This window comes from Crotalus tigris, unplaced genomic scaffold, assembly GCF_016545835.1.
Source record: "Crotalus tigris isolate CLP2741 ecotype Arizona unplaced genomic scaffold, ASM1654583v1 scf7180000024319.607755, whole genome shotgun sequence".
In the NCBI taxonomy this organism is placed as follows: Eukaryota; Metazoa; Chordata; class Lepidosauria; order Squamata; family Viperidae; genus Crotalus; species Crotalus tigris.
In genome coordinates this window covers 250,350-263,302 of record NW_024100491.1, presented here as the reverse complement: position 1 = coordinate 263,302, position 12,953 = coordinate 250,350, and the positions used below count along the sequence as shown (strand labels likewise).

At 38.0% G+C, this 12,953-nt stretch overlaps 1 protein-coding gene across 2 annotated transcripts in view; it reads left to right on the top strand.

Moving 5' to 3' along the window:
• The first annotated feature begins 98 nt into the window (after positions 1 to 98).
• The window catches only part of XPNPEP1 (X-prolyl aminopeptidase 1), a 36,280-nt gene continuing 23,425 nt past the window's right edge, over positions 99 to 12,953 (top strand). Inside the window, exons 1-4 of one of the 2 annotated variants that reach the window (XM_039325179.1) lie at positions 99 to 209; positions 6,610 to 6,709; positions 9,662 to 9,782; positions 10,541 to 10,604. In XM_039325179.1, the coding sequence (XP_039181113.1) occupies positions 9,666 to 9,782; positions 10,541 to 10,604 (181 nt within the window). In that variant the 5' untranslated portion in view covers positions 99 to 209; positions 6,610 to 6,709; positions 9,662 to 9,665. Of the gene's footprint in view, positions 210 to 6,609; positions 6,710 to 9,658; positions 9,783 to 10,540; positions 10,605 to 12,953 lie in introns of both variants that reach the window. The other variant, XM_039325178.1, reaches the window with a different exon arrangement.

Here is a 12,953-nt window from a genome sequence, read left to right as displayed (position 1 = left end):
CATCTGTGGATCCCAACGTTCCGCCAGCCCTCCCGGGGAAAAACATGAATGGGAACAACGGTAACGCCTCCCGCTGAGGAAGCGAAGCCTTCCTCGGAAGCTGGGAATCATCGCTCCTCCCTCCGGTGTTCACGAGGTCCGAGACGTCAGTAGTGCATGGCAGTTTCCGGAACCGCTGACATGAGAGCCCCCTTCCTGCAAAGTATCAGGTGAGCAATTCAGAGGTTGAGGCGGGAGCGATGCTGCTTTTCACAAACGGGATGGGGGATGGGATGTGTTCGCGAGCTGGCGAAGAAGCACATGACGGGGTTCCTGGGCAACCTGGGAATGAGGCTTGAACAATGATAAACCAGATGGAGTGCAGGGCTTATATAAATGAAGCTAATTTGGAGCGACTGGAGTAGAATAGCTAAGATTTCAGGCGTTCACAGAAAATCGGAAGCGTTTTAATCAAATGAGGCTTCAGATAAATGGTAGTGTTTAAATTTCTTTCAAGACATCCAAAAATACCATATGCATGAATAGCGTCCTCTAATTCTATGTCTATTCATTCAAAAACAAATTTCAGAAACTTCAATGGGGCCTTTGCCTGTTCAAATAACGTTGTTGATTGAACGTTTTGTGGGAAAGTGAAGTAAGTACCAAGTACTTCTCAAGTTGCTGGCGAGCTTCAGCTTCCAGAAAAAGATTCCTTTGAATGCCAACTGTTCAAAGATGAGATTTTGGCTTAGTTGAAAAGAATGAACCTAGCCATTGTTGTTTGCACAACTTGAGTTGTGGAAAAGGCTCACAGTACTTTCTAGGCCGAAGATAAATTTACGATTCAAATTGGGTTCTAGGAGACTCGCCTCATAACCTTACATTATGCCAGAAAATTTACACATGCACATCATGAGCCCAAACTGCCATTATGTCCAGGCACCCTGACATCTGATACAAGGAGGTAAATTGTATTTTTTGCATCATTAAAACACATGTTTCATTACTTCCCCACCCGCACTATTTTTGGCCCATGCAAAAAAGTGACGCCAAGATGAGTAAAAGAAACATACCTATGATTTAATCCAAATTTAATTTGGATCAGATCAATTAGATGTGATAAACATAATTATTCATATATCTAAGCCATTTCCATTCCCTTTGATGTTAACATTTGTAAAGATTTTGCAAAACTTTTGTGGGCCTCAGGTTTGGGCATTCCTGGTTTGCAGATTGGTGTCATATATGAAGCAAGATATCTGAAGCAGCCTTAGACATTTTTGGTAGAATGGGGGCTAAATATGAGATGTTCTTGAGCCACTACTGATTTGTTAAGGAATGTGAACCAACTGTTAAACATAAATAATAGATAAAGGTACCAAATATCTTGGTACCAATACTACCAGACTAATAAGAGAATAATAGAACAACAGATTTAGAAGGGGCCTTTGAGCAGGATTCAAGCAGGAAACCCTATACCATTTCAGACAAATGGTTGTGGAATCTCTTCTTAAAAACCTCCAGTGTTGGAGAACCCACAACCTCTGGAAGTAAATCGTTCCAGTGATTAATTCCTCTATTTCACTATTTTTGAAAAAGCCCAGAAAGATTTAGCTGTTAATAAAAGATTTTATGCATATGTTATTATTATGGTAGGTGACATGGTCAGATGTTAGGGTTTGGCATTTTTATCCACTTATCAAATCTTTCCCAAGACCTGGGAGAGACAGATGTTTTTGTTTGATGGTATTTAAAGCTATCACCACAGAATGTAAGCTGTTCCAAGTAAAACTGCATTTTGCAATTGACTGATGGTGATTTTTCAATGTCGCTGATGTTCAAGAGGTGCTCAAGATGTTTTGGGATTGCACTCAGGGAGTCTATTCCTTTTGGTAGTATCTTCGCTTTCTTTTGCCAAAGTCATTCTACTCTTATTTACAGCTCTTTTAGTTTGTGATTTTCTTCAATTTTTTTTCTTCTCTTCTGCTGCTTCCAGGTATTGCATCCCTATCCAGTCTTTTTTGTTTTTCTTAACAATTGTTAAAATTTTATTAATATTACAGGTAGTCCTTGAGTTACAAACACTTATTTAACAACCGTTTGAAGTTACAATAGCACTGAAAAAACTGACTTATGATCAGTTCTCACACTTATGACTGTCGCAGCATCCCAGTGTCACATAATCACCATTTACAACTTTGCTAGGAGGCTTCTCACAAGCAAAGTCAATAGGGGAAACTGGATTCACTTAATGACTATGTGATTTGCTTAATGACCACAACAAAAAAGGTAATAAAATTGGGCATGACTCACTTAAGCTCTGCATGGCTTAGCAACAAAAGTTCCAGTCTCAATTGTGGTCATAAGTCAAGGATTACTTGTATTATATCCTACCATTTTTATAAGGATATAACTTACTATTATTATGGATGGTTACACAGCCAGATGTTTAGACTGGATATGACATTTTTAACCACCTATTGAGTCCTTCCCAAGGACCTGCAATATTATTTATTATATACATAACAATGTAAAGTCACAGCTGCCAATTCTTTAGCTGGCATTTGCCTTCATATGAATTGAGTTCTTCCAAGGAATGTATTATTTCATAATATATTGGTTTAGTATATATGTGGATCCAAGCAACTAGCCTTTTCTAGTTGATAGATGAAAATTTTGTCAATGCACAGATTTTCTAAATACATCTTTTAATTTATTTTTCAGATCTTGATATTTTGGGTTCTTCTCCAATTCTTTGTCTTCTACTCCAGGGCTTTTCAGCCGATGGTACGCATACTACCGGTGGTACATTCGCACCTGGCAGGTGATATGCGACCATCCCAGAGAAGTGGTAGTGGGGGAGGGGAATGAGCTGAAGCGGTGGCAACACCGCACAAGCCTGCGTGAGAGCTGGCTGAAGATGTAGCTGTCAGGACTCAGCAGAAGTGCCAGGATCAGCACTGGGCTCCAGCTAATCAGCGCTTCTGCGGGGCTCAGCTGAAGCACCAGGATCGGCGCCAGGCTCCAGCTGATCAGTGCTTCTGCAGGGCTGTCAGGGCTCAGCAGAAGCATCAGGATTAGCGCTGGGCTCCAGATGATTGGTGCTTCTGCAGGGCTGTGGGCTCAGCAGAAATGCCAGGATAAGCGCTGGGCTCCAGCTGATCGGTGCTCTTGCTGGGCTCAGCAGAAGCGCCAGGATCAGCTGGAACCTGGCGCTGATCCTGGTGCTTCTGCTGAGCCTGAAGAAGCGCCTATCAGCTGGAGCCCGGTGCTGATCCTGGTGCTTTTGTTGAGCCCGGCACAATCACTGATCAGCTGGAGCTTGGTGCTGATCCTGGCGCTTCTGCTGAGCCATGAAAGCCCTGCAGAAGCGCCGATCAGCTGTCATGGCTCAGCAGAAATGCCAGGATCAGCACAGGAAGGAAGAAAGGAAGGAAGGAAGGGATGGGAATGAGGAGGGAAAGAAGGAAGGAAGGAAGGAAGGAAGGAAGGAAGGAAGGAAGGAAGGAAGGAAGGAGATGGGAATGAGAAGAAGGGAGGCAGGGATGGAGGGAGGGAAAAAAGAAAGAAGGAACCCCCCCCCAACGGTAACCACAATGCTAATGCGGCCCTCATTGAAATTGAGTTTGACACCCCTGATATAAAATGGTTAAGTGAATCTGGTTTCTCCATTGCCTTTGCTTGTTAAAGGTTGCAAAAGGGGATCACATGACCTTGAGACACTACAGCCATCATAAATATGATCAGTTGCCAAGCATCCGAATGTAAATCATGTGACCCTGAGAATACTGAAATGGTCATAAATGTAAAAAATGGTCATAAGTGACTTTTTTCAGTGCCGTTGTAACTTTGAACAGTCACTAAGTGAACTGTTGTAAATTGAGGACTATCTGTACTTTATCACTTTTTTCCTTTTTTTTTTGGTCATCCATCAAGTTTTTGACACCTTGCTAGGTGACTGGTGGTACTCGGATACCGTAAAAGTGCTACAATGGGTGAAAAGGTTGGAAAGCCCTGTTCTATTCCACTGTCCCCTGGTATTGCAATAATCAGTTATACACACTTTCTAGAATCATCTTGCATCCTGCAACAATACCTTTAACATAGTCAAACAACATTTGTCAATTCCAGGTCCTTGAGAAGGACTGGATAGGTAGATAAAAATACCAAATCTACTCTAAAACATCTGGCTGACTGTGTGATGAATATAATTAAATGTATTAACTTCCCCGCTCTGGATGGCATACAAACTAGAAAACACTTGAAAAACAGCTATAAACACTACATTGGACAGACAGATCAAGCTAAAATGATCTAATAAACAACAAAACCTTAAAGACCTTAAAAACAAAACAAGACCTTAAACAAATAATAAACATCACACCATAACTCTGTAGTATTGGTTGGTCTGAGAAAGAGTGACTGGCCTAAAGTCACCCAGCCAGCTTTCAAGCCTAAGGGAGCCTAAGGAAAGCGTGAAACTCATGATCTCCTGGTTTTCTAATCTAGTACTTGAAACACAACTAAAAAATTATCTGTCTAGCATTAATTAATTTTTTTCTACAATACTGAACTATAAACAAATATGATCCCCTCACTTGGTTTACTTTAATTCCATACTTTTACACTTCAGTTCTCAACATACTTTTCATAATAGAGAAATCAGAAACGTGTGCAATTTTAAATGACTAATTAATCAATGTAAACCCTTAACTTTCCAATGTAAAACAAATGATGTGTAAGAATAAACATTTGAAATGCAATATTTCTGAGGAAATATTCCTATTTGGGGTTCTTCATTGGTTTTAATACCAAAAGGATTAAATGACAGTTTTTTTTCTAAAGTACAGTCTTTATTTCATTATTCTCCATATATAACAAAGAATTCATCTTTCTAATGCAGTGGTTCTCAACCTGTGGGTCGGGACCCCATTTGGGGTTGAACGACCATTTCACGGGGGTCGCCAAACAAGGCTGTCCGCCATTTTTTCCCCCTTTGGCCATGCCCCTGGCACCCGGTGATGTATAAGTGGTTGGGGGTCACCACAACATGGGGAACTGTATTATGGGGTCGCGGCATTAGAAAGGTTGAGAACCACTGTTCTAATGGCATTTTAAAGAAAATTTTGAAGAGAAAACAAGCGAAGATTCAGTGACAGTTTCTGAAGACTTTAATAATTCTCTTGCCTCTTACCTTTCAAGTGTTGGTTTTTGGAAACAAACTTGCAAATCAAAGAGAATAGGTTTTGGATAATTAATAATATTGATAGGTCTTATGTTTTAACTGAAGGCATGATCTTTTATCTTGATTTAGTTATATTTCATATGCTGCTTGATATAGAAAGCAGTGTTGGAATTATATTCAGTTAACTAAACTCATGCGACATAATAGTTCAGATGCTAGACTAAGGCACCATCCAAGCAAAATTGGTGCACTTATCTAGGTTTGATGCTTTTCTATTCTTTTCCAGTCATATTGTCTGTGTTGAGGAAATATTCAGTAGCTAAGCTACATTTGTCCAGGTGCTGTCTCAGAGGCACCACTGCAAATCTATTGCCACATTTTGTCTGAGGTTGAAGGGCCAATGTTTTTCCTTTGGGGGAACTCTACCTCTCTTAGATTTGCCTCTTCCTTCTTTTTCAAAGCAAAGTGTCATTGCATTTTGCCACTATCACTTTTTTCTTTAGGAGCAATTGGAGTTGTTTTCCCCCCTTTGGCTTCACTGTGAAAACTTTGTATTTCACTACAAAAACCAGGTGGTGGCTGGAATGCTAAGTTCTCTTCCCTTTGACCTCTTGGTGGCCTTTTTATCTTCTTCTCATTATCCCCATTCCAAGGAGAGGCAAAAAGGACACTCACAAAGAAGTATGGAATTATTGTGTAGGAAGTGCTCAAATTAAAGAAACTTCTTAGAGGCTGCAAGTATTAGGTAGAAGGCTATGCCAAATTCCTTGAGGGGATGATAAATTGAGCTGCAGTAAAGAAAGAAAGTAGGGATTGTACTGGGGGGGGGGAGAGAATTTGTTCTTTCCTCATGTAGTTGCAGTAGCCATTGGGTTCAAGTGGGAACCCTGGAAAAAAATACTCCTTTTGTGAAATTCTTCCTACTGGTAGCATATCAGCTGGTACTTGTTCCTGGAACAAAAGTTAATGAATAGGTATTCTTCTGTATCTTTTCTTTTCTTCCGAAGAGGTCGCTGTGTATTCCTATAGAAGACACCTTATTCTTTCAAATTTTTATTTTTTTCTATATGAGTTTTAGGCTCTCGTGCATGCTACCTTTCTGATTTGTTGGTCGGAATTATGACAGTTGATCTAAGGCTGATGTATATACCTATAGCCTCGAGCAACTGAGTTCATATCGTTATTATGTTCTGAACAATCTAATCCTGTGAAATATGTTAAGAGTATTGACATGCCTTGGGCTTTCTGGCTGAATAATGTTGACTGAAGTCCAGCCTATTCCCCCCCTCTCCCCCGAATGTCATGCTGCCTTCTGTTCTGCTATTGTGAACTGGTACAGTCTATTTTTGCAACAGTCATTATCTGCAATTATCCATTATGAGAAGAAAGAGGTTATTATGGCCAAAGTCTGCTTACCTTTGAAGTTTTGCCCTTTGCTTTGTCAGGTATTGCTGAGTTAATGAAGAGCAAGAACAGAACACAGAAGTGATTTCACTATCCAAGGCTGGGAAATTTGGGTTTCGGAGGGATACCTACCTGGGACAGGTAAAATATGACCCATATAGATGATGTTGGATAATGCTTGGGAAGATTTATTTTATAGAGACACAAATACTTAATTTCATTTTTGTTTGACTTTACTGTTTGTATTATTGCTTGTTGCTTTAATATCAAATATATTACCTGATTGCAATGTGGATAGTATGAAATGAGGGAGATCATCTGTATGCTTCAGAATATAGGTATTTGGTCTAGTGACCCACTCCAAAGAAATGGAAAGGGAGTAAAAAGGATAGCCCTTTTGCTAGAAATTGAATAATGTTATGGCAGAGGCCTTGGAGATACATCATTTGAAGTCAATATGTCCTCTCAAGATGCAGATTAGGTAGTAGACGCATGACATAAAAGAAAGGAAACCAGTAGGTCCTTCCTTCTTTCCTTCCTTCCTTCCTTCCTTCCTTCCTTCCTTCCTTCCTTCCTTCCTTCCTTCCTTCCTTCCTTCCTTCCTTCCTTCCCAAAATGGATCTAAGTATCTGTGAGAAAAGTTGTGCTTTTTCATTTGGCAAAAAAATGGGACAATGTCTTATAAGCCCAAGGAACATGAATAGGAACATGAGATAGAAGTCTAAGGATATAATTTTCCAAGATGTAAAATAAAATAATATTAAGGAAAGGAAAGGAAAGACAAGACCACTGGTTTCTTTTCTTTTATGTTATGCGCCTACTTTGTATAAATAGGAATCTAGGAGTAGAATATTGGTTCTAAAATATGGTTCTAAAGTAGACTAATTTGAGAAAAAAAGAATATATCATTAATGGATAAACTAGTTAGAATTATACAAAATATTTGAAGGATGCTGAAACGTTAATCTTATGCCTAGTTTATTTGCTATCATATTTTTCACAATGTTACTAAATTAAAGTATTATTTTGAAGATGGGAAGGATTAGATTCTTCATATTAGCAAAAGCTAGTACCTCAATTTTGAAATTGTATTTCAGTCATTATTGGCAGTGTGCTAGAAAAAAACTTGGTTACAGTATAGTAGATGCCATGTTTCAAATTTATTCTTGCCTGCCAGAGGCAGTTTCTGCTTCATTAATTGATCAGTGGCCATGGTACATATTGGAGTGGAAACTTGCAATCAGATTTATCAGCAGTAAAATTTCTGTCAAACAACAATTACGTCAGTTGATCTAATATGTGTTGTGCACCGTAACTTGTATAGGGATAGCAAATAGAATTCTGAAAGGGAACACAGGAAAAAAAAGGATGTAATGGTGGCTGCCAGTGAACTTGGAAAAGCTTGATGAAAACACAAGATGTTAACTCAGACTTTTCTACCCTTCCTTTACCAAATCTGTTGAGATGAGACAAGGGATTCTGGTCTCAGAAGTTGAAGCTTCTACATTTAGGGAGCACCAGCTAATGAAAAATATTGTTAGAAGTTTATTTTTCAGAATCTCTTTTAAATGGTCTGAAGAAGAATGAATTTGATCTGGCAGTTTCTTTTTTTGCATTATTAGAGTAAAACCCTCCCACCATTTCCAAGCCTACTTTACAACATCATAGTTTTCTAAAGGACAGAAAAGTTGTCTTATAATTATCTTGATGTGATAAAAAATGATTGAATTAGGAAAAATGCCGTCTAGTTAATGCACCATGGTAGGGGAAACAGTGACTTTGCAGAAGTTTATTCAAGGACAATTAATGTGTGAGTACTTTGTTGTTTATGGCAGATTTCCCTGTCTTCTACTTTTTGAAGAAGTATCAACCACTTGCCAAATTAATTGTTCAGATACAAACCTCAATTAATCTTAAAATATGTCAATAGTATTTAATGTAGCAAACATTTCACTTGATTGTCCAGTGAAATCTATACCATTTAGGCAATGGAATCATTTGAGAATGCACAGCAGACAATGTCTTAAAATATGTCAATAGTATTTAATGTAGCAAACATTGTCGCTGATCAGCACATTAAATACTAATCTATGCTGTCTTGCATTTGGAAGAGATTGTGTAATGTAATATGTCGAACAATGCTAGATTCAAACTTTCAGAACAAACAAATATTTATCCCTACCATGGAGAACAATCCTTGAACAATCCTGGCTGGTAGAGCTTGCTGTTTATTCCTGGCAAGGAAATGTAGTAACATGGAAGAGGTGATGGCTCTCAGAACTTTCCCTATGACTGAAAACAGCAGCAGCTTGTGAATTATTTCCTTCCTGTTCTGTGTCCTTGCCCTTCTCTCATGTCTCAAAGCATCTGTTGCTTTTTAACTCCAAATGTTTCCTTACATATAGCTTCTTCCAAGCTGCCCCCTTTCAGCTATCCACTGCCAAATAATTCAGGATGATTAATGTAAGATCCATGAGGGCTTATCAAGGAAACAATTGTGCAACCAGCCTTGGTCCATGATGCACCACTCCAGTGTTTTCATGACTGGGCATTCAGTGGAATTTTAAAACTCAAAATTTCTACTGATTGGAGAAGGTTGATGCCTTTTCCGTTGTGCCCCAAATATGTAGAATGTGTTTCTAAGAACTCTCTTTCTTATCCTCAGTTTGGGTTAGTGGTTAAGGCACCACTCTAGAAACTGGGAAATCCTGAGTTCTAGTCTTGTCGCCGGATGGGTAACTTGGGGCCAGTCACTCCCTCTCAGCAGTAGGAAAGAGACAATGCCAATGTGGTTTTGAAATCTTGCCAGGAAAACTGCAGGGACTTGTCAAAACTTCTGACACCTGGAATCAAGATTGACACAAAGGCATATTCACACACACAAAGTCTTTTCAAAGGCAAGTCTCAAGACCACAACAAGTGGTAATTTCATAGGCTATTATTTCATCCGATCTGTACTGTGCAAAGTTGGGAAGGGCTATAAATATAGATTCAAGTGATTTCACTTGAAAAATTTCTACTTGATAATTTTCTGGAATTTTAAATCTTCAGTTCAAAATCAAATCAGCTCTTAACTTGTTGTTTTTCTAGTAGGACCATGTTTCCGAAAATAACTACAGAACTGCTGAAGCAGCTCCGGCAAGTGATGAAAAATTCCAAATATGTTTCTGAACCCATTCACGCCTACATTGTGCCCTCAGGAGATGCTCATCAGGTACTGGATTGTCTTCTGCTTGAAAAATGCAATTCAGAAACACTAAAGTAATTCAGACCATAGGAAAAAACTGTGATTCTCACCAAACAGACTGCAATGTGCTGTGATATCAGTAATCATTAACAAGGTACAATTTCAGTGAGATAGCCTTTTAATGTAGAATTGTAAATTTGAAGCTTCCATGCAATGTCAAGTATCACATGATTGGTGTTCAAGCTTGCAAAGACTTCCTCACTGCATACAGTTACATTGTCCTTGTAGATGAGCAGTTCTTCAATGTAAAGCAGAACATAATAAGTTGGATCAGGTTTATGGTTATCATGGCAGCCATGAACTCTGGGCCAATCCAGATCTGTTGTCAAAGCAATGCAAGTGAAGGTTTCCCAGCACTAGCAACCCAGGGAATTCTATATCTTAATCATTGCTAGTAGAAATAACTTTTTAATAATGATATAAATATGTTAAAGATCATCATAGTTAAGATTAATTACCATATAGGGATCAACTGTAATGCTACATGGTTAATTGACATTGAAAGAAAAAGGAAAAGTTGGAGACTGTACTGTATTCTTTTTGGTGTTCAACCATATTCTTAATGATATGAAGACATCTGATGAGAAATATGCCAAGATCTTTCTGTGCATATTTCAAGACTGAAAGAATAACAGCAAGAAATCAAGGCTAATTTATGTGTTTTTCTATTACTTTGTATCCTTTTGATCATCATTATTTTTGCTTTTTATTTTTATCTTCCTCAGAGTGAATACATTGCACCTTGTGACTGCCGTAGGGAGTTCATTTGTGGATTTAATGGCTCTGCAGGTAAGTTTCTAGAACTGTGTCCACTCTATTAGTAGCTCTGTAGAATCCAGTGCCAAATCTTTCTTCCTATGAATGGAGCCCTTAATGGGAAGCTTTGTGTTTTTCATTAAATTATACAGAGAAGCTAAACTTCTGTATTTTTCTTTTCTTTTGAATATCCTTTCCTTTGTCTGTTTTTACATATAGATGTTCAGACAGACATCTGTAAAATATGGTCCCCAAAATATCACTTAGCATTAAAAAAAAATGAACATGCATCCCAAATGTTTTATATTTCTTTTTGGGTTAATTTCAGTTTTGACTAAAGCGAGAAAATCAAACGTTTGCATGCTCTCTGCATAAACTGTTCTATACTCAATGGAATAGAATAAAATACATAAATGTTATTTATGCTGCCACTGGTATGCACTGAGGCATTGACATGTATTTAGTTATGTGTGGAGTGATATAGATGCATTACATGCATTACATGATATAGATGCATTACATGCATTAAGTGAAAATTCTAGTCATCTGTATGCTCACTGGGAAAAATGTTAAGTTATACATCAAATCAGATAGATTTTTTTTGTTTTTATTTTATTTTTAATACAATAAAATGTCAGCTGGTCATAGAGAACTATCCATACAAGTTGACTATTTAAAGTTCTTTCAGAGACTTTGATGTTGTATTAATTCCGTATTCAGTGATTAAAGTAAATAGAGAACATTCTTGAATACCAGATGTGAGCTTCCTGCTTGAAGAATATGATGATATTTTGCAACCTTTCAACATTTTTGTGGATCACATATCATGGATAATCTGTAACGGCCCATGAGCCAATGATGGACAGGTGAAAGATGGGGAGTTTTTTCACTTCTGACTCTTCATGATGGACATCCTATAAGTAGGATTGTCTGTAGGACCATCTGTTTTCTTTGTTTCTAACCATACCCATAGCCATTTTTTTTCTTTTTGATTCCTGATAGAAAAGAAACACATCACATTTTCCAAATCTTTCTAGATCACTCTTGTTTTCAGCGTGTTGGACCAAATAGGCCAGATGACCTAAGGACTATCACATCTGGGCTTCAGATTGTGTATCCATTGCATATCTGGATATACTGTATTACACTCAAATCTTCCAGGCCACATTCATATGCATTCCCAACAATCCTGCTTTCATTTTTCTTTTGCTCAAATAAAATTCTATGTATATTTATTCAAAGTAATCCCTAACTGGGATTATTTTTAAATAAGTGTGAATGAGATTGTACAATTCTATCCAGAATGTCTATCCAGCATGGGTAAGTGCACATCAGACCGAACCCTTAGATATATTAGAGACCTTTCTTTTCCCCTTTTCCCCTTTCCTCCTTTCCCTGTGTATATCGATAAGGAAAAATTGCAACACTATTGATAATAATTTGTATGTATGCATACAAGAGAGAAACAATAAGTAGCTCATTTCTGAAGAACTGTTTGGTTTTGGTGTTTACATGCTGGGCAGAAAAAGTTTTGAAAGGTTTGAATTGTTGCTTCCCCTTTCAGCATGCACACCAGCTGGACTGGTGATGTAATACCAGAGTAGTAATGAGCTTTTGCTGACCCTTAGATGACTCTCCAATAAAACAAAAATCCTGTTAGCTATTTCATAGAGTACTTGCAGCTTTCCTTTTTCTCTGTCCAAGGCCTATGAAAATAGGATATTTATACTCAGGGATTTGCAGTAAACAATATCAATTAGCCAAGTTTAGTTTCCCTAAAGAACATTTTCTGCATCTGAAATTACTGGGCATTGAACACTAATATGCTCTCTCTCTCTCTCTCTCTCTCTCTCTCTCTCTCTCTCTCTCTCTCTCTCTCTCTCTCTCTGCCTGTGAGAGAGTGAGTCTTGCATCAGAACAGCATGTTCAGTTTAGCAACATTTCCTGTGGCTTCAAACATTGCAATGTAGCCTTAAGATCTGGGTTTAGTTTCAAGCTGTGCTACTGATTAACATGCAGTGCTAATGTTGTCAAGTCACCTTTTCTATGGCTTCCTGTTTGCCTGGTATATATAGCTCTGGTGGACCTCTAATTATAATAAATCAAATCATCCAATAGATTTCTATCCTTCAATCATAGAGCAAAGTGCCTTTCACAATGTTCCAATTGGCATTTTTTCCTTACTTTGTTGAAGTGACATATTTTAATGGTTTGATCTCTAGTGACCATTCAGATAGTTTTAATTATTTTTTAATTTCCAGCTTTAATTATCTTTTGTTTCCAGCCTTTTCTTCTGCCTGGCACAAATAACTTTGTTTTATAGAATAAGCATTTCTTTTTTCATATACCCAATATTCCATTGATTTTGAAAAAAATGATTTC